General features: G+C 41.3%; 1 protein-coding gene across 5 annotated transcripts in view; it reads left to right on the top strand.

Moving 5' to 3' along the window:
- DOCK10 (dedicator of cytokinesis 10) overlaps positions 1 to 22,737 on the top strand; it is a 377,455-nt gene that overhangs the window by 157,649 nt on the left and 197,069 nt on the right. For all 5 annotated transcript variants that reach the window (XM_068280790.1, XM_068280788.1, XM_068280792.1 and 2 more), the window contains exon 2: positions 10,539 to 10,658. In XM_068280790.1, the coding sequence (XP_068136891.1) occupies positions 10,539 to 10,658 (120 nt within the window). The remainder of the gene's footprint in view (positions 1 to 10,538; positions 10,659 to 22,737) is intronic.

The raw sequence follows: 22,737 nt of genomic DNA, 5'->3' as shown, positions 1-22,737 counted from the left end.
ATAACAGACAAGGCCAGTGAAGTCTCCATCACTATAGTATACACTTCTGCAAGGTTTCAAAGGTCCATTGTTACCTCCCACTCTTATTCCCATTAGAGAGATTCTGGTACCTCTTGTCTCTGTTGATACCTTTACATTTCAGTAGACATGTGCCTAAAGGGGGCAAAGACTCCAATAAAACCCAAACTGTGTTCTAACCGTTCTACAGTCTATCCAGAAAGTATTGAGTTTATCTATAGAAAGTTCCTTTCAGATTTTGTATATCTTCTAATACTGTCATCAGATATAGAGGATTAAGAAAATTATGGAAGTATAGTGAGTGAGTGTTTGTCCTTCTGTGTAAAAGTAGCTTCTCGGGAAAAAAAAACTCATAACATGTTGTGTAATAATCAAAGATGGGCTAGAAGCAGCGATATGAAGAGTCCTAAGTCATCATTTGTTGTCTGCCACAGAAGATTTGACATTCTTGCTCTGCTCCTTTGCAACATAAACACAACAGGCGGAGGCCCTCCACAGGCGTGTTTATTTATTGCATGTGAACAGCACACTGCATGTTGTAGGACAAACCCTTCATCAGCTCTCCTAATTTGGATAGATCCTCAACAAGAGACCACAGGTGGGTCATTAATTCTATACCTCCTTGGCAACAGTGTGTTGCTGCTGTAGTGGAGCTAAGCTCCAAGAGTTCGGGAGCTGTCAGGCAACATTCTGTGTTCCAAAGTCTTGTAAAGCCTCACCTATTTCCTAGAAATCTCTTTCTCCAATTGCTTTTCAACTGATGTGGACCCTTACAGCATCGCTGAAGCCATGGGAAGAAATAATTGAATGAATGAACTGTTAGAGGACAGATACATAACTATATTGACCTGAGTCTTACCAATGCAGGATACTGAGGTTAGGTTTTGTACCCTAATGTTTTAAAAATTGCCCTGGAGCCTTCCTGGTTTTCCACCTGACCTACCCTCGTTGTAATCCATCAGACTTGCTTAACATGACCCTTGTGCCCAGCCTTTTTCCTAACACTAGATGTAAACTAACTAATCCCCTAACTCAAAATGATTAAAGCACACCTGAAGCTGAATTTAAATAAAAAAGTAGGTACTTACATCAGTAGTAGGAAGCCGCTGGATAGTATAGAGGCTTCCTTTATCCTCTTACACCCACCATTCCAGCTGGTACTCTCTAACCAGATTCAACAATAGCTTGTCGAATATGTTTCTCGTGTCCTCACTCATGTACAAGCTTATCTGTACTGGGCATGCACGAGTAAGATCTGTGCATGCCCATTAGAACAAAGCCACTGATGCGCACCTTTTCCTCTTTATTAACCTCCTTGGCAGTAAGCCCGAGTCAGGCTCGGGATGGAAATCTGTTGCTCAGAGTGGTAATCCCGAGTTGGATACATCGGAGGTGTGGAATGTGCAGGGCTGCCACAGATCTAGCGGTATGACTTTTAGGGTCTAAAAGCCTGTGAAAAAATTGCACTACTTTTAAACAATAAAATCTTGAAGTAATCATACCGCCAGGGAGGTTAACTCCGTTAGACACATTTTTTAAAACAAGAGTTCATTCTTAGAATAGTGTGGCTAATCTATTAGAGCAGAGCGGACATTTTGACAGTATTACCACTTTACGTCCCACACAAAACAAGGAAAGTAATTCTTTACGTAATACAGTTAGTATGTAAAAAGTCAGAGCCCCAGTACATACCCTTGTTTTTTGTATGCATGGACATATTGTTTTATCTCGTTTGTAAACTAATTTAATACTGTAATTGATAATCTGATATAGGAGAGTTGACAAATTTAATTTGCTATTCTCAAAAGGCTTTCCTTTTACTGAGGACTGGTTTTGGAGAGGACTGCGATTGTCAGTTGCAGCAAGCCTATGTTTAGAGGGAGGGGTGGAATAGGGGAGTGCAACTGCTAAATTGATATATATTATTATTATTATTAATTGTATTTATAAAGCGCCAACATATTACGCAGCGCTGGACAATAAATATATACAATGATACAAGGATGACATACATAGGGTTATACACATAGAACAAAGTTATACATACAAATTGTACAAAATACATGGTCATGCAATATGGGCTGGTTAGGTAGGCCCAGTAATACAAGTACAGGCTGTCATAGGACAGGAGCACATGATCCTGTAGATTACACTAGGGAGTGGAGGACCCTGCCAGAGGCTTACAATCTAAAGGGAGGGGTGGAAACACTATATACGGTACTTGTAAGTCTTGCTTTGTAGTAGCATGCACTAACGTATACATTGCAAATTATGAGGTGCCAAATGCAAACCAGGATTGCTGAGTGTAGGAAATTTTAGCTGATTCTAGTGTCCTAGTGGTTTTTGAAGCAGATGACATAATTATCTTGCTGGACTGTCTCCTGGTTACTCATGACTTCACACTGTCAGCTCTGTAAACTTTGTTCCCATTCAGTAAACGATTATGACCACTTCCTATTTTCTAATGGCTCCTACAAACGTGATCATCAGCCATCCTGTTTGTGGCTGGATGCTTGTGTATGGCTCCATAACTTGCCTGATTGTACTCAGCCCAGTGCATTGCTTTCAGAAACTGGTATTGCTTTTCTGAGATAAGCCAGGTATTTCTCTTCTACTCCCTCTTACTGTATCTGTTCAGACAGAATATGTATGCTTAGCCAAGTGGAGTGTGTAGTGCATGTTCACTAAATGACCTCTCATCAGACTCATTATTCTGCACATCCATCTCTCATCTGAAACAATCATTACATGTCAATTAAAGTTAATTCACATAGTTGGTGAATAGGAATATTCCTGCCGTTCACAAAGCATCTTTCAGCCACCCAGTGCCGGGTACTTGCTAGCGTTCAGCATGGGCTGTAGAGAGATGGCCATGGCATTGAGACACATCTGAGCACGACCATTGGGAAGATGAATGGCAATCCAGTCCACAACCCTTTTTGTAATCCAAAGCACATGTGATATGGGGAAGCAGTAAGAGGAGGGGGAACTGGATAGTCATGTGACCTAGAGTTTAAAAAAGGGATTTACATTTTTTTTTTATTGTAAAGCCACAGTGCAATGGTATGAGGGTCATCTTGAAAATAGCAGCTGTTTGGTTTTATCTGCCACATAAGGTTTTATTGCACAATGCAACTTACATCTGTCAGGTTAATCTCTTCTCTCCCTGTGCTGCTTTTTATGTGACTGCAGAATGCCAGTAACTTTTCGGCAGCATTAACATAAAGCCCCCTTCCTCCCATCAGTTCCTCCTATCCAGAAAATAACAGCTTTAATCTGCCAACCAAGGTATTTTTACTTTATAATTTAACTTGCATCTGTTAAGTTAACCTCTTATTTCTCCCTGCACCATTTGTCACGTGAGAGCAGAATGCTAGTAGCTGTTTGTTCAGCAGAAAACACATGTACATGAAGCCCCCCTCCTATCACTTCCTCCAACTAAATGGTGAGAAGTGGGGTGCTTAGACAACAAAGAAATTGGAAACCTTATGAAAAGATATGAAAAATGCTTAAATAAAGCAGGTAATTATGTGGAGAAATAATCAGAAAATAGTGTGTCTAAAATAAAATAAATAAAATGTTTCCTTAATTGATTAGTTGAAAATGGCTGTTACTTTTCAGATGGCCCTCGTATATTAGGGCAATGCATGGATAAATTGAGATTTCTTCTTTAGAAAAATAAAAGTAATTCTGCTTTAAGGCATCTAAGAGGCTTTTAATGTAATGAACCATTCTTGGATAGTCACACCCGTTTTGTTAGCTGGATCCACATGATGTTAGTAAGATATTGTTTCATAACACTGAGCGGTAGCTATGTTATATTTTCCACTTCTCATCCAAGTCACCTACGCATATGGCAGCAGCACATGGCAGGCCTTCAGATGCTTTAACAATGTTGTCATTAGGGAAATAATTTAAAAGCTGTGATATGCTGTATTAAATTGAATGCTTTATAAAGCCGTGTAGTGGAGAGGTGCCAACATCTTTCCAAAACGTTCCTCCCCATATGTGCAGAACGCTCATTCCAAAGCAAGTCTGTGACCCTCACATTCCTTGCTTCCATTCACCTCTCCCAGCCGTGCGTACGCAGTACATACACAGTATAGCTCATTGTCTTCATAGTATCCCTGAGCTGTACAGTTTACATCTTTCAGTCATTTTATAATCTTGTCCACAGCTGGAATTTTAGAGCCCCATAGAAGAAATATAAGGTGCTTTGTGTGTAGGTGAACTGTTCAGACCAACTAGCTCATTCATTAGTAGCCCAGTTATGTCTCTGCATATTACACTCACTTTGTTGGTGAGCTTCATCTCAACTAAGGTTCACGACCATCCCAGACTTCAGGATGTTGAAAAGCTGTTTTAAATCATCAGAGCTGAATACAGGGCCAGCGCTTTCATAGAGGCAAAGGGGGCAATTTCCCCAGGGCCCAAAAACCTGTAGGCGTCCTAAAGGTGTCCCCCCCCCCAACTTAACTGTGCTCCCCTGGGGCCCTGCAATAGAGCTAAAGGCCTAACAGAGGGGCACCCCCCACTGGGACAGGTGAGATGCTGCACTGTCGAAGACATTGCAGGGGCCTCGGGGAGCACAGTTAAGTTGGGGGGGGGGATCTCTAGGGGAGGCTCAGGGGCCTCTGGGTGAAATTTGGCTGCAACAAAATTTTGGGTGCAACAAAGGCCCCTAATGCTTGGAGGGGGGGGGGTCTGTTGGGGGCCCGGAAACCCAGTGTTACTAACCCTGTTTGAATATAAGATAAAGAGCAGTGTGAAAGGTGTAGAATTTGGTTACAATAATTTATTACCGTGTTTCCCTGGAAAGTTGACCTACTCTAAAAATAAGCCCTTGTGTAATTTGTAAGGAGTTTTGAGAATGCAAAGTTTTCAGCAGCTCTTTGGTCTTGGCCATGGTGGGTAGCTTGGAATATGAATATGATTGACTGAGTGCTACTGTGGACAAGTGTCTTTTATACAGGTCCTGTAGCAAGCTGGGATCAGGAGCACTCTGTAAAGGCGTAAGAGAGTAATCGGTGCAGGAGACTTGGGCGCAGTATACAGCCTGTATGGCTTATCCTGCTGCTACACAAATTCCCATCGATGTTCAATACTATTCCCCCTCCAGGCCGCCATGGATGGTGGGGAATGAAATAATTTGGCTTCCAGTGTTTTATAAGTAATTTCAGCTCCGTCTTCTGACGGCACTGAAGTTACTCACTGCTGCGCCCAAGTTTCCTGCGCTGGAATGGAAGTGTTCGCTGTAAAGGCGCATACATACGACGTATTTTTACAAGCGAGGGGTCCGTCAGACCCTCCCGCGGTGCGGCCGTTCTGACGACAGTAGCACGTGTGTACAATCTGTCAGCAGACTGATAAGACTGTTCTTGACGGATCTGCAGTGGGAGGGTCTGACGGACCCCTCACTTGTAAAAATAAGGCGTGTGTACGCGCCTTTACAGAAGGTGTTCCTAATCTCAGCTTATTTGCTGCATACTGTGAAGAGCCTGAAATCTTGATCTTTTTGATAGGGGATCAAATACTTATCTCACTCATTACAATGCACAACAAGCTCTGACTTTGGGGCACTCGGGTTTGTGAGGGTTCTTATGTTGTTATTCTGTGTCTCACTGCTGCAATAAACATACCACTACAATTATAGACTAGTCCAGAGCTGGACAAAGTATGGCCCATGGGCCTGATTCAGCCCACGGGCATAAAGGTGGCCCGCCACCATCGGGCTGGGTTCTTCTCCCTCCAGGCTCTCCTTCCCGCCATCCCTTTAAAGTTGTGTGCAGCAAGCAACAACACAAATAACTTGCCCAATCACTCATTCCAGCAGCGATCTCCATGGCAACGGCGGCGTTATGTGACATGCCACTCTGCATAGCCTGCCAAGCTAAGGAAGACACACTTCCCCAGCGGCAGAAGAAAATTTGGCTCTGCAGCCACATAAAGTTTTACTCTATATGGCTGCTAAAAGGTTAATAGGTATTGGCTAGCTCTAAGCATGAAGTGTAAACATTACATAACATAACATTACATAACAGGTGTTAAAAGTCATTTTTAGAAGTATTGTGTTCACAATACAGTCACAGTGGAAGTTGTGTTGTGTTCCCTGTAAGACAGAAACGCAACGTAATGGGAAGGTGGTGCCGCACATACATTATCCATGTGTTGTGTTACTTACAGTGAAGCATGCAATCAATGAAAAGTATGCTTTACTGTCCCTGTTAACCCACAAATTTTGTGATAACACACTGCATGCAATGCATTGGGATGCTGAACATTGTTATACTGCACTGCAACCACCGCACTGTAAACATCCCATAGGTGGGGCATTGCAGCATAGCAAGCCACGTTACAATATGCCCATTACACCGCACCGCAACACACCACTGTGAATGTGGCCATACCACCTGATATCTGGAGAGGCATCTTCCATCCTCTGCTGCCAGCAGTATATGGGAGAGTAACTAGATCAGATGCCCTCTACCCCCATGCTTCCTCCTCTCTCCATAGCATAGTACATGCCACTCAGCCAGCCATGTCTGCATAGGAGCTGCTTGCTTGATAGACTACAGTGGGAAGATAGACTGTGCTTTTCATGGCTGGAATATTATGTAAAATCTGCACACAGCTTTAGCCCATCCCAGATCAACAAAACGTGATTTGCAAATCATGTAATTAATGGAGAATAATAGGCAGTCAACATATCCAATGTTGGAACTGAGAAATAGTAACGCACTGTTAATGTAACATGAAATAGTAAAAATAAAATTGCAACATTTCCCCCTCAAAAATGTGAATGGCTCAGCAAAAGACTGAAAAAGTTTTGCAATACAAAAAACACTGGCCAGTGACATAACTGGGTATAGCAAGAGCATCCTAGAGAGGCTGAGGCTGGGTGCAAACATAACATAACATGAAAGGCTGCGTTTTATGTCATGTTTTCATTTTATGTTGTGTGAGTTTTTACTATGTTGTTACTGTGTTTTGGTGCGTGTGTGTTGTTTTTTTTTAACCACAGATGCATTTTTTTAAGTGTTCTGCATGCGTTTTAATGCATTTGAAGGTTCGCATATACAATATGCGTTTTGTATGCGTTTTTATATTTCCATTTATGCAAATCACTAGGAAGACAACAGGAAGCGGAAATACATCACAAAACAATTTTTGGGGAAAAAACTCATATAAAAACGCATGAAAAACGAGGCTGGGCCGCATAAGGGATTTCACAAAAAAATTCCTCAAATGTCATTAACAGTTTTAATTATTTCTTCTGAACATGAAGTGTCCTACATTATAGTTCGCTTCAGTGCTCCCATTACAAGTAATCCGCAAAACGAGGGCTGCAGAGCCCCCAAATCGCCCAAGGGGCAATCCGCCGGCATTTCCTGGAAGGGGCAGAGCTTTCAGCTTCAGCTCTGCCCCTCCTGACGTCAATCGCGGCAGATCGCCGCCTCTGCCCGCCCCTCTCACTCTTCCTTCACAGAGGGACGGGGAGAGGCGGCGATCCGTGCGGCGATTTACGTCAGGAAGGGCAGAGCTACAGCTGGAAGCTCTGCCCCTCAGCGTAGTTGTGGATGTTTGCCCGGGGGATTTGGGGGCTCTGCAGCCCTCGTTTTGCGGCGGGGACACGGCGGATTACTTGGGAGCACTGAAGCGAACTATAAGGTAAAATAGTTCGCTTCCGTGTCTCTTTTGCTTTTGCCGGCACGGGCCACAAAATATTGTACCGAGGGCCGCGAGTTTGAGACCCCTGCTTTACACAGTAGTAAAACCTTTTTATGGAAATGGATTTGTATTTCTATGAGTGACATACTTAGCCAGAGTCGGCTCCAGCTTCAAATTTTTTTGTTGGGGGGGGGGGGGGGGGGAAGATTTTTTTTTTACAAAGTTGGCACAGTGGCTGGATGGTGGGGCCCATTTGGGTGATCAAAATCAATGTTTGTATAGTGAGCAATAGATATTTTTTTTCCTAACTCAGATGATAAAATTAAGGTTAACTAGTTCAACAATTATAAAAACCAAATGATGGTGCTATTATTTGAGTAAGCTACCTACAGATGTGCTTGGCTAGTTTGCTAGCATGTCTTACCACTTATTTGCTAGCAAGCTGCTCCTGTGTGGACTGATCACAGACAAATCATTCCAGCCCCCCCCCCAACTTGTGTCTCACTACTCAGGGGAGGGGAAAGAAAAAGGAAGGAAAGTTTTTTTAAGACCCTATCCTGTTCACTGTATGCTGCTGGAACCTGGAAACTGTTAACTGTATGTTGCTGAGCAGGTGGGGGGCACTCCAGGGGGGCACAGTGATTCCCAGGGGAGGCCAATGCCCCAGTATGCCCCAGTGTAGCGCCGCCAATGTATGTAGCACTTACATTAAAATGTAAGCACCTAGCATTGCCTATATATACGCTTTGATATCTTCCTCCATTGGGCTCCTAGTTTTTTAAATATTGACTTCAGCTGATGAGACTATTTTTCAAACAAATCTGTGGATGTTCTCTGTACTTTTTTTTTTTTTTTTTAAAGTAGGTTTTTACATTAGGCTCATTGGTCTATTACGGGTGAGAATTTTTAAGATCATTAAGTATGATTTGCTTTTTTAACCTCAGTACATGAATGGCTGGGATTCAAACCATTATGGCTTTCAGTAAGTCTAATATATTGTGGATATTCTTCTAAGTGACTAAAACTCAGCATCCTCGTGCTTTCCTCTATCAGTGCTGTAATTTGTACGCTGAATGAAGGATCCTTTAGGGTGTTGTAAAGTGCAATAAATGAATGGAGAAGATAACATTATATTGCAAATGATCCCAGAACTAGATTTGGCACTAACAGTATATTTAATTTAATACAAGACTCTTGAGAACCAGAACCTCTCTGTTACAGCTTATGAAATATGATTCCTGGCGGTGTAAACGTGGGTTTAAAATTGTCCCGCAAGTGAAATTATATTCTGAATCAATGTGAACCAGCGTTGCTCATCTTCTTCTAGGCCCTAACTAGGGTATATGGCTTATTTACTATGACAACATAGAGTGCTTCAGTCACAACAACCATGACTGCATGCCAACCAAAGACACTGACAGGAAGTGTTGACCATTGAGGCAGTGGTAGAAAGACCTGTGCAAGGGTGCCTTTAAGTGACATTTCATGCGGGAGGGAGGATCGTTTATTGTTGGTTGAACTCAATGGAAAAAAGTAGCTAAATCTACTATACCATTGTAGCTCATTTGGCACATGCACGAGGCTCACTTCCTCCAGTCCTTTAGTTGAGGCCTAGTCCTGGTTGGGGACACTCTTGTAGATCACTGTGGACTTGGATAGACTGGCCTTTGTCAGGCTGAGGAGCATCACTAAGCCATGTTAGCTGCTCAGGGAGCCTTGATAGAAAGAACTGAATTTGCTTTACATATGTTCTGTTTATTTGTTGTGAAGCAGCAGTTTGCATCATTTAGTGGACTGTATTGGTTAATGAAGTTAGTCTTTTCTCACTTTACATACTGAGCTCCTTGTAATGTTGGCTGTCTGGTCTGAAGATGTTTTTTTTTTTCACAAGATTTTTATGACTACCTTTGACGTGATCTAGTTAATCATCTCTCGCTTATTTCATTTTATCCAGCTATTTTTAAGAAATCTGTCTTAATTTATGTTGCTGACCCAAGAATACTGCTGTCATTCACAGCTTCCCGCAAATCTGTGCTTATTATCTATGGTATTTTTACACAATTTCAAGGCTTCTGTAGAAAGTCCTATCTATTTATGTAAAATGAGAGGGAAGTGGAAGCTGCCATATTTATTTCCTTTTAAACAATACCAGTTGCATGGCTGTTCTGCTGATCTTTGATGCATCAGTAGTGTCGGAATCACACACCTGAAACAAGCATGTAACTAATCCAGTCAGATGTCAGTCAGAGCACCTGATCTGCATATGCTTGTTCAGGGGCTGTGGCTAAAAATATTAGAGACAGAGGATAGAGTAGGACAACCAGGTAATTTGCATTGTTTAAAAGGAATTATATATGTCAGTCTCCATATCCCTCTCACTTCAGGTGTGCCTTAAGCTCTGTGTACATGAATAAGTATTATGCATGTGAATGAGCAAAACTCTTATGCAATGATTGTATACTCTATTGTAGTATGCTTTATCTTACTCTAAAGGCCTGGACAGACTGTTGTACTTCTAAGCTGTTTTCAGCAATGAGTCTCAATCTCCAGTATACAAAACACTACTTTGTCTGCATACGAATGCACTGTGCAGCACTGCATTACAACACTGCACTGCTGAATGCATCTCTGTGTACAATGCTGCCCCATTCAGTCTAGATAAATGGTGTCAGCACTGCAACAGAGAGCAATGATGGTGCCACATGTCTGCATAAGCTCACCTCCACCTGCCCTTGTGTGTGCCAGCCCTTATGGCTGGAACCTGAAGCAGGTGACTGTTTAGATTATACCTGAAGCTTTTATTGACTATGAGTAATGCTGTTATAGTAACATTTTATCATTTATTTTTTCAGCATGAAAAGCCTAAACTCTTGGAGCCGTTGGATTATGAATCGGCCATCACAGAACTGGAAAGTACATATTCCAATGATCCACTGAAAGATCTGGTATTATTTCCAAAAGAGGACTTTTCAGTAAGTACATTCATTCTACATACATATAGTTCTGATCATTTATAATTAATCACCAGATAAGTTGTTTGCAGATCTCTGGAGATTTCTTATCAGGCTCAATGTCTTGGATGTGCATCACCATTAACGTTTTCCAAATAATTCAGCTTCAAACCTCCAAAAATGTTCTCCAGGTAGAAAATTCAGGAGAATTTATGAACTGAATAGAGGTCCTTACCTCAGTATTTCATGGATGATCTCTCTTTACATTTGGAAAATAAATCAGATGCGATATGTCAACAGAAAAACTTGGTTAACCAACTCCATTGTCTATAGATATTGGGGGGGGGGGGGGGGGGGGGAGATGGCACACCGTCTAGTTGCTGGGTGCTGCTTGGTGCTGTGATAAAGGCAGTACAGTATCACAAAGTCATAAAAAATGAAAGTCCATCAGCACACCAAGCTAGCGGTTCCGCATTTTTTATGGTGCTCATAAACTGCCACATGCCTTGAAAAAGGGAGACCCTGTGAAGCTCCAGAAACAATTGTTGGATATCTTGTGGTTTACGAGCACAATAAAAATGTGCCACCACTACTAACTTGGAGTGCTGATGGACTCCATTGTCTGATATTTAGTGGCAATGGCACAATCACATTTTCAGTGATATTTTAGCAGTGCTTGCTATGGTCTGCTAAAACCCAAATGAGGGTTGAAAAGTTTTGCTGTCTTATGCTGGGCATACATGGCAGTTTCTCTCCTTATCAATCGAGCCACTGATGGCTCGATTGATAATATCTGACAGGTCCGATGACCTGCCGGATAGATTCCCTGCTTGATCCTCGCCGGCGGACAATAGCAGGGAATCGTGCAGCTGATATGGAGCGCCGGCGGGGACGAGCGGGAATCGATCCATGCGGACGAGCGGGGATGCGTCAGGAGTCGATCCGGCGGCTCATCGGCCACGGAATCTACCCGTGTATGCCCAGCATAATAGCATACAGTTAAATTAATATTGAATCACTTGTGTTGTAAGGAGACTTGTCTGCTGCTAAAGGCACAAACAATAACACCAGGTCTTGTGATGATAACATGACCGATAGTTCCTTTTTGTTTTTTTGGGAATTTTGTTTGTTTATTAATGCAAGCCAAATACCTTTAAGCAAATAGGGATGGACTGTACAACATTAAATAGTGAATTATTTAGCAGGATTTGCCCTGGACAGAGCCAAATGCAGATTATTTATAGACTACAGAATATGTCTGAAAAATATGTGGCACTTCTTATAGAGAAATGCAGTTATTATGTGCTAAAGGGATTTTAAGGGTAAAAATGCTGGATGCTGTCATTAGATGTTAATGTCTTTTTTCCACAGTGGAATATATACGTAGTGGCAGAAGCACCACTGTTCCATAGCTACAAGTTAACTGCTAAGTGCTATACCAGTATTCCTTAATCTGTGAACTTTTTTAAATAGACAATGCTTAGACTTAGAGACGTAATAAATATTGTTAACAAACAGAGATTGTTTCTGCTGTTTGCAGGGTATGCAAGAGTGCTTAAAGATATATTAACTATATATATCTGGGCAGCATGATGGTATATTGGTTAGCACCCTTGCCTTGCAGTGCTGAACACCAGCCAGGGCACTATCTGCACAGAGTTTGGATGTTCTCCCCGTGTCTGGTTTCCACCTACATACAGTTAAGTTAATTGGCTTTCCCCTTAATTGGCCCTAGACCACAATACAAACACTACAGGATACGTGCATACAGAGACATATGACTATAGTAGGGGTTAGATTGTGAGCCCCTCTGGACAGTTAAGTGACAAGACAATATACTATGTACAGCACTGTTAGATGTTGGTGCTATATAAATGCTAAATACTAAGTAAACCTTAGGGTATCACATTGGTACAAGCTCTAAGTGGAGCTGTCAGCCATACTATCTCAGAAAAAAAACACATATATAAGTAGATAAATACTTGCTCTACTTACATAACCTATGTATTGCACTGTCCACATTTTGATTTTAGTGATTTTTCTACAGTAAAAAAAAAAGAAAATCCTTCTTAGCATTTCCCATTTTGTCTGTGTCTATCTTGAAGCCAATCCTGACATAATTTCCTCCCTTACTCTGTTTGTGTATTGTTGCCTCTCCACCTCCCAGTCTTTAGACACTCCCACCCAGGTCTGCAGTAGAAAATGCATTGAGAAATATTGGCCAATCAGGCTGCATTAAGACTGAGGGGAAAGTAAAGACGAAGAAAAAAACAGCATGCCCTGCAACTTCCTTTGTGCGGCAGATGTACTAAATAAGAGCCAGGGAAACTGGGGAATGATGTTTTATGGAGAAGAAAAATAAGAGTGATTTTTAACTTTTGAATTCCCTGGTTAGCATCCTTATTAGCTATTTACCAGATAAAAATAAAGAATTGTTTTTTTTGCCCGACAGTTAATCTTTAAGTGTTGTGTTTTTAGACTACATGTCTAAGGCAGTTTCCCTAAAAGACAAAAAAAAACAATCTAAGTATGACGGTTCCATAAAGGACACATGAAACGAGAGGGATATGTAGATACGTATGTAAATTTCAAACCATACCAGTTGCCTGGCAGCCCTGCTGATCTTTCATGCATAAGTAGAGTCTGAAACACACACCTGAAACTAGCATGCAGTAAATACCATCAGACTTCAATGAGAAACATCTGAGCTGCATGCTTGTTCTGATTCTATGGCTAAAAGTATTAGTGGCAGAGGATCAGCAGGACAGTTAGGGCCCTTTTCCACTAGCAATCGCAATCACAAATCACAAACGCCAGCGATTGCGATTGCGATTTTTCATTAATTCTGTTATGCGATTGCGATTTGTGATTTTCATTTGCATTGCATTATCATTGTAAAAATCGCTCCAGCAAGCGATTGCGATTTGCGATTAGCGATTTCCAAATCGAATCACTGTAGTGGAAAATACTTATCGTGATTTCTATGATAAAGTAACAACTCTAGCGATTTAAAAATCACTAGCGATTTGCGATTTTGCGATTCAGCAATCACAATCGCTCTAGTGGAAAAGGGCCCTAAGGCAATGTGCATTGTTGAAAAGGAAATAAATATGGCAGCCTCAATATCTCATTCCCCCATTACAGAAGTCTTTAATCCACTGATTGGGAACCAGTGGAACGGAAGCTTGGGCTGCTACAAACGAGTGTGTTTTAATTGGGTATATGCCCATGCATTGACAAAAAAAAGATGTGCATGAGTGTTTATTTTTGTTAGGCATGCACGGCTGTGAACTAGTGCACTACCACTTCAAATTAGATTTTCCATGGCAGAAGGTGCTTCCGTTCCTCTGGTTCCCAGTCTATGGATTACCGGCATCATTAGGAGTAAACAGAGGTGTGTTTTTTTAATAGCAACAACAGGTGTACTGTTGGCATGGTTTTCAAAAAGTTTTGCAAAAAGTTATAACATCTGCATACTGAGGCTAACAGATAATATTTAATGATATTCAGTTACAAAACAATGTGTGTAGTGGGGATGTGTTATATACCGTTTTCATGTGATATACCGGAGTCCTTCAAAGTAGACACACATATCAGTAGTGTTTCATTATGTTGTTAGAACACAAATTAGAGATTCAAATACTTCATAAATGTGATCACTGACACTGCTTAGACTATATTCAATTAACTGTTCTCCTGTCCTGAGCTTCCCCCCAGGAGACATTTTCAAAACATATCAATAAAATATGTTCAAAGGCCCCAACAAGCAAGAGAATACTCAAAACATGTTTTAGATGATTTTTGTACTCATTTGGTACATTTTCAGTGGCTACATGCCAAAAAGTTATTTTTTTTAAGGAAGATAAAAATGTACCGTATCTCCAGGGAGATAACTCGGGAGAAAAGTTAATTGAATAAGGGCCCTTTGCATGTTGGGACATGTGAAGACTTCACAACTGTGTCATCCTCCAAGGCCTGATTTATATTTTTTTGTGCTCCTAGGCCAAGTATGTTGTGGCTCCCCTTTCTTATGCAGCAGTGCCCCTCCCATTCCGTGTGCAGCCCCATCTTCCATGTGTATCATCCATGTACAGCAGCCCAATTCTTTCATGAAAATCCCTTAAACATCAGTTTCCCTTTTTTCACATGTTCCCCATTTCAGCCCCCTCTGTTATATGTAGCAACTTCTCTGTTCCATGTCCCGCCTTGAGCTGCAGCCGCCCGAGGCACGGGCCTTTGCAGCCTTTCCAGAAATCCAACCCTGTCACTCTCTCAATATACAATTGTTAAAAACTGTGGACACGTACAGCATTTAAAAGACATTCAGAGAATTTTTTTACATTCTAAAACTTTCACCCAAACAGGGTGTTACCCGCTGAGCACCTCTCCAGCATAAAAGCTGAGGGTGTGGGGAGCGCAGCATCACCACATGTGTCTAAGCAATTTGTGTATCTGCTCACAAAACCACAGACATACCAAGTCTGGTTTTCAGCTGTGACTTTTAAAGAAATACCAGCATAAGTGAAACATAGATTACATATCCTATGCAGCTACTGATCCCTTTAAACCCCACTATGTTCTGAAAACACTTACCTTACAGGAAGAGTGCGTCACTTTTCTCCCTCTAGCATAAGTTAGTGATTTTGAGAGAAAAAACACTGTAGTAATTTAGCTTGTTAAGTAGGTCATCCTCGGAAAAATAACATCTATAATAATAATGAACTACTCTTTGTTTCTTTTTGTATGCAGTGAACTGCAAGAAAGTCAGATTTTCATTCCCAGCTGAGTGACTAATCTCATGTTTGTTCTCAGACTGATATTACTGATGAGCAGAAAATGTAAACGTTACTATTTTTTTTAATGCCCAAAGCAAACACACTATTAATTGGTGGAGTGAGTATAATGTATATCATTGTAGCTTAGTGCAGAATATTTATTAGATGTTCAATTCTCTAAAAAAAATTGAAATCAATTGAAAATCGCTTCAAAACTAGAGCTTGGTTGATCGATTTGTTTTTTATATTGAAATATCTACTGAACTGAGCTCCTGAGATCCGGTCCCATGCTGTACCACCCCTCCTGGATATTCACATCACAATCAACAGCACTATCATCCTCTCTACCAGGTCCACTGCCTGGGCATCACTCTAGACTCTATTATCTCCTTCAGACTCCACATCCAAAATGTTACCAGAGCCTTCACTTCCCACCTCTGCAACATTTCCAAGATCCACCCCTTCCTGGCCCCGGTCACTACCAAGCTTCTCATCCATGCCCTCATAATCTTCCACCTTGACGACTGCAACTGCAACGCACTACTATCAGGCCTCCTCTTGAACCGCGTCACCCCCTTCAATCATGAATGCAGCAGCTCTTTTCACCACTCCGATTTTCTCCCCTCACTTTCAAGATTCTGTGACTGACCCACATATCTGTACACAAGACCTGCCCAGCCTACATCTCCAAGCTCGCCACCCGTCCCCTCCAGCCCTCCAATGACCTTCACCTTTACCGCCCCTGGCATTTTTCAGTCCCATGGGTCCCTATAGGACTTCTCAAGAGCCGCCCCCATGCTATCGAGCTCCCTCCCATCCACCCTCAGACTTGCCTCTTTCTTCAACAGCTTTAACTATTTATGCCACCTGGACTTGATTGTCATGTCCAGGCGGCTGCTGCTGTGCTGTGGCGCGCTCCCGCTTGCTCCCGTGCCACCCCCCCCCCCTTGGCCCAGAGATCAATGAATGGGAACATAGTTTCCATTCATTGATCTGTTCCCATTCATTGATCTAAGTCCCCGGTAGAAAGACCGACGGCTTCTTTTCAGAGGTCGCGGTCTTTCTGGGAAAAAAAAAACAGTTTCCCGTTCTCCTTATGTTTCCTGGAAGCTTCCAGGACTAAATAAAAAAAATGTCACTGTGGCCATCTTGTGGCCAAATAGTAATACAACATCTACATACTTTTGTTTATAAAATAAACACACATTATTACATTTAAAATTAACTGTTTAACTCCCACACCAAAAATTACCCAAATAAAATTTTTAATAAAAAAAAAAAAATTACAATAAAAAAAAAACATAAATAGTTAACTAGGGTCTGAACTTTTTTAATATGCACGTGAAGAGGGTATATTATGAGCATTTTTTAAATTATAAGCTTGTAAATAGTGATGGACGCAAAACTGAGAAAATGCACCTTTATTTATAACTAAAATATTGGCGCCATACATTGTGATAGGGACATAATTTAAATGGTGTAATAACAGTACAAATGGACAAGTAAAATACATAGGTTTTAATTGTGGTAGCATGCATTATTTTAAAACTATAATGGACGAAAACTGTTCCATTTTTTCTTAATCTTCCTGTCAAAATGCATTTAACAAAAAGTATTAAAGCAAAATGTACCACCCAAAGAAAGCCTAATTGGTGGCGGAAAAAAAAGATATAGATCAATTCTTTGTGATAATTAGTGATAAAGTTATTGGCAAATGAATGGGAGGTGAAAATTACTCTGATGCACAAGGTGAAAAATACCCGGGGGCTGAAATGGTTAAACAAGCCCTCAAAACACACCTCTTTTAAATGGCTCCCGCCATCTACCAGACATTAACGCTTTCAGCTGAGCACCTCTCAGCCGAGCACCTATTCTGCAGCCCTCCCTAGTGTGTCCCTCCCCTCCCCTTTAGATTGTAAGCCTTAGGCATGGTAATTCCCCTCTTTCCCGTGTGTACTTCTTGATTCTTGATCTGGTGACACCACCAATGACAACGAATTGATGGGTCACATGATCCATGAAATTGCAAGATCATGTACTGTATCTTATAACCTAGCGTGTATAACCTTGTGCTATGTTGTATAACTTTGTGCTACCTCTCTGTATGACACCCCTTGTTAACATTGTATGTATCCCTATTTATTATTCAGCGCTGCATTATTTGTTGAGGCTTTATCTTACTAATATAATAAATGTAAAAGTTTGGATGATTGGATGTTTGGATGTTTGTTACTCAATCATGCAACAATGGCTGAACGGATTTGAATGAAATTTGGCACACACATAGGACATTACCTGGAATAACAAATAGGATACTTTTTATCCCCACAACCAAAAAGTGGGTGGAGACAAATACAAATGTCACTGGAAAAATGTAAACAGCAGCCATTCTTACACTGTTTATGGCAGGGTTCTCAAACTTTGCACAGTTGCTCACTGGGTGACTGGGATTAATATTCAGAAAAGTGGGTGGAGCCTACAAAAGCCAAGGATTCACCCATTGATTTTCAAGGGGAATATTTAATTGCTGCCATTCTTGCACTGTTAATGGTACAAATTCAGAAAAGGGAGTTGAGCCACAAACAGCCACTAAGCTTTGTTTAATTTCAATGCAAATTATTGATGCCAAAAACTGCAAAGCTCACAAACTAGGCCATTGAGCAATTGAGTATTTGTGTGCTAGTGTTATAAAAAGTGGGCGGAGCCAACACCCGTGAAATACATACCCGGGCAACGCCGGGCCATCAGCTAGTAAATACAATAAATAATAATAATAGTCCCCCTTTAAATTCAAAATAAAAACATGAATTTGAATGAAAAGTTCTATTTAACATTAGCAGTACCATGGGCGTAGCAATCACCATTGCAAACCCTGCCATTGCAGGGGGGCTGAGAGGCTTTGTGGGCCCCTCCTTCTCCCTCTCCCCAACCGCAAGTGCAGCCAGTTAGCAAAGAAACCCTCCCCATTCACTCATGAAAACCATGTGCAGGAGGGAGGGTGTGCATTTTTGTCTTGCTTCCAGAGGCTGCTTCACAGCAGAATACTCTCTGCTGCCATTCACCGGCTCATGATCACATGGGGTTCGGGGACAAAGGGGGCCCCATACTATCATTTTTGCATTTATTAAGTCTAGTTACGCCCCTGAGTAGTGCATACATAATGAATTCTCTTATAAGTTTATGTTCTTTTCAAGTTGCTTTTAAAGGCCACCAAAGTGTTTACAGGCCCTAAAATATAGAGAATTTCATTTTGTAGAAGAACTGCAAGCAAATCTAAGAGGTAAAACTCTTTTTTTGTTCATAACAAAACCATTAAATGCATTTTATATACAGCTAGGTTTTATACTTGAGTCTTCCATCCATAATTCCCAGAATGGCAGCTCTCAGCAGAGTGGGAGAGTGCAGACTAGACATTAAAGAGAACCTGTACTGAGTAAAAATATTTAAAATAAACACATGAGGTAACTTCAAATGAACATTACATAGTTACCTGGCCATCAGTTCCTCTCAGAAGCTCACCATTTTCTTCTGACAATAATCCCTTCCAGTTCTGACAATATTTTGTCAGATCTGAAATATATCAGTTGCTGTCAGTAAAATATCAGTTGCTGTCAGTTATAGCTGAGAGGAAAACTGATGTACCAGGTAATGTCCATATTTCCCTAAGGCTCAAGTGGGCGATGTTACAGTTTAACTGTGTGCTGACCAGAAAGCTGTTATGAGCAATGGCCATTTTCAAAATGGAGGACGGAAAATTCCCTTGATCACAGTGATCAAACAGTACGCGGGACAGGAGAAAGACACTGAGGCGTAGACTACATGGAAGGTAAGTATGACTTGTGTATGCTTGTTTTGACTTTTAATTCTCAGTTCAGGTTTTCTTTAACTGCCAGCGGGGATCATGTGATCATGACCCAATCATGTGACCCAATGGGCCATCTATTGCTGTTTTCACAGATCTTTCTATGGACGCCTCTCTACCATCTAATGTCTGTGTTGAGCTTTCATTGCAGAAATGTAGCTGATTAAAATGTATAGGATGCTGCCTAACAGTAATGTATAAAAAAGACTCCCTCTCATTTATTTTTGTCTATGGAGAACGTACACATTTTACTCATTTATGTGGGTGAAAGCGTCTTCATTTTTCAGTGATATTTGTAGAAGCCGCCCTAAGATGTTTAGTACTTGAGAGGAAACATCATCTTAGAACACCCTGTATTTCATGTATTATGAATGCTCCCTGAAAGGTATCATCAACGACAATTAACTTTCATTCTCCAGGAAAACATGGCGATGAGAAGTAGCCAGAAGCATCTCTCTGCACTGTAAAAGCTTTTCCCTAGTGAATTGTTTTCTTCTTGTAGAGTTTTGAGTCTCTTGCATGCTTCACTTTGAATTCTGCAGAATATAGGATTTGAAACAAGGAAGCTTGAGATTAATCACAATCACCACGGACCACACTGTGCCTGTCGGTTTAACGTTAAATTACTAAGACTTTCATTTGCGTGACTTGACGTCAAATGCACGAGCAGAAATGATAGTGATGTCCTGACCACTTGTAACAATCTGATTGTACGATATTTGTACAATCCTGCCAAGAACATCTTCAGTATGTGGGTCGCTCAGGCTAAATCAGATTAAGGTATGCCAACATTTTGAATAGATGCTGGAAAGATTGAAAAAAACTAGAGTATAACATTTGTGACCACACTTAGATACCTTTTGTTTTAAGATCTTCAGATTAAAGCAGTGCTCCTCAAACTAAGGTTCGCGGGCCGAATGTGACCCTCTGAGGCTTTTTTACCCCCTACACACAAAATGTATTATAGATTCGGTCAGCTACATCTTTAAATATTGGTGGTCTGCATATAGAATGAAGCCAGAAAACAGTAATTGGCTGGTTTCCAATCACATTCCACATCAAGTGACTCTGCCGCCCAATATAGTGCCGCCATATTACGCAGCACTGTACAGTATATATATTGTCTTGTCCCTAACTGTCCCTTAAAGGAACTCACAATCTAATCCCGACCATAGTCATATGTCTACAGGGGTTGGACAAAATAATGGAAACACCTTGAAAATCAACAAAATATATTTTAATATGGTGTAGGTCCACCTTTTGCGGCAATTACAGCCTCAATTCCCCCTAGGTATTGATTCATACAAATTGTGAATTGTTTCCAAAGGAATTTTAGCCCATTCTTCAGTTAGAACACCCTTCAGTTCTTTTAGAGATGATGGAAGCGGAAATCGACTTCTTACTTGAATCTCTAAAAACGAGCATAAATCAAACAAACAAACACAGAACATTTATATCGCGCTTTTCTCCTGGCGGACTCAAAGCGCTAGAGCTGCAGCCACTAGGACGCGCTCTATAGGCAGTAGCAGTGTTAGGGAGTCTTGCCCAAGGTCTCCTACTGAATAGGTGCTGGCTTACTGAACAGACAGAGCCGAGATTCAAACCCAGGTCTCCTATGTCAGAGGCAGAGCCCTTAACCATTACACTATCCAGCCACCATAAATGCTCAATAATGTTGAGGTCTGGGGATTGTGGTGGCCTTCATTAGAATGTTCCTCGTGCCATTCTTTAACAATTCTAGCTGTATGGATTGGGGCATTATCACCTTGAAAGATGGCAGTTCTTGAACCATAGGATGAACTTGGTCTCCCAAAATTCCTAAATAGTCTCGGCTATTATTAATTCCAAGAAATAGCACCCCAGATCATCACAGAACCCCCGCCATGTTTTACGGTTGGGAGAAGTTTCTGTGGAAACTGGGTTCTGTAGGTGTTCATTCAGCTCTGCAGTGATTTTAGGAGCCGTAGTCTTGCGAGCTTTTCTAACAATTCGATTTAGAGTCCAACGGTCTCTCTCAGACAACTTCGACTTTCATCTACAACTGTGCTTTGCTGAGGACGTTTTTCCTTCTCTTTTAAAGGCAGTCATTACTTTTGAGACAGTACTTCTTGAAATGCTAAGGATTCGGGCAGTTTCTATTACAGTAGCACCTGCCATGTGAGCACCAACAATTTGGCCTCTTTGAAAGTCTGAGAGATCTGCCATTTTTATAAATGATAACCAACTTTTGTTTAAATATCTGTAAAAACAATTATTTTAATTAAACATATCAAATAACAAAGATAATATGATTGCTTAAAACATGTTCAAAAATTATGATGCCTAAATGTTAGGTGTTTCCATTATTTTGTCCAACCCCTGTATATTGTGCAGTGTATGTATTTTAGTCTAGGGCCAATTTAGGGGGGAGCCAATTAACTTATCTGTATGTTTTTGGGGTGTGGGAGGAAACCGGAGTGCCCGGAGGAAATACACGTTGACACGGGGAGAACATACAAACTGCTTGCAGATAGTGCCCTGGCTGGAAATCGAACTAGGGACCCAGCGTTAAAAGGCGATAGCGCTAACCACTACGCCACCGTGCTGCCCTTGTTTATGTATAAATTATTTAGTCAGTGTTTTTGCATTGTAAAATCTTTCCTCTCCCTGATTTAAATTCTGACATTTACCGCATGGTGACATTTTTACTGCTGGCAGGTGATGTCAGTGAAAAGAGATGCTGCTTGCTTTTTTTGGCAGTTGGACCCAGCTGTAAACAGCTGTTATTTCCCACAATGCAATGAGTTTCACAGACAGTAAACTGTCAGGACCATGATCCTGACATCACACTGTGGGAGGGGTGTGGCATTGCAGTTTGGCGTAACAGCCATGCACACTGCAATGCACCACCTATAGCGGCATTTACAGCGTGGCGGGTTGTTGCGGTATAATGGCGTGCAGTAACTGCATGCAGTTGTGTTACCGTAAAACAATTGCGTTAACAGTGACAGTAAAGTATACTTTTATTGTTATTATTACTGATTTATAAAGCGCCAACATATTCCGTGGCGCTGTAAAAAAGAGAGAAACATGGGTACAGAACAATACAGACAAGGATGTATACCAATATAGACCCTTCCCATTCCTCTTACGGTCCCCAGGTTCCCACGCTGGCTCCCCGAGTAGCAGTATTCGACCGATCAGTCGAATACTGTTGAATATCAGTCATTTACTGTTGATCGGTTGAAGGAGATTCTCTGTGCTGCTCTAAATATACTTCAGTGACAGCCACATATTCATCAACCCAGGAAAAAACCTGTGCAGGAAATTTGGATGTCCACGGCAGCTTGGAAACCTAGGCATTGCATAGACCCTAATTGCAGTTATAGTGACACCTAGTGGACAATCTGGCCACCGGATATAGTCAAAGTGCAGTAGGCAATGGAGATAGTGGCGACAGGATGAGTTATCTGATGTAATTTTG

The sequence above is a fragment of the Hyperolius riggenbachi genome, chromosome 4 (assembly GCF_040937935.1).
Source record: "Hyperolius riggenbachi isolate aHypRig1 chromosome 4, aHypRig1.pri, whole genome shotgun sequence".
NCBI classification, from domain to species: domain Eukaryota; kingdom Metazoa; phylum Chordata; class Amphibia; order Anura; family Hyperoliidae; genus Hyperolius; species Hyperolius riggenbachi.
Note: the sequence above shows the minus strand (reverse complement) of the source record. Positions and strands in the feature narration are given on the sequence as shown.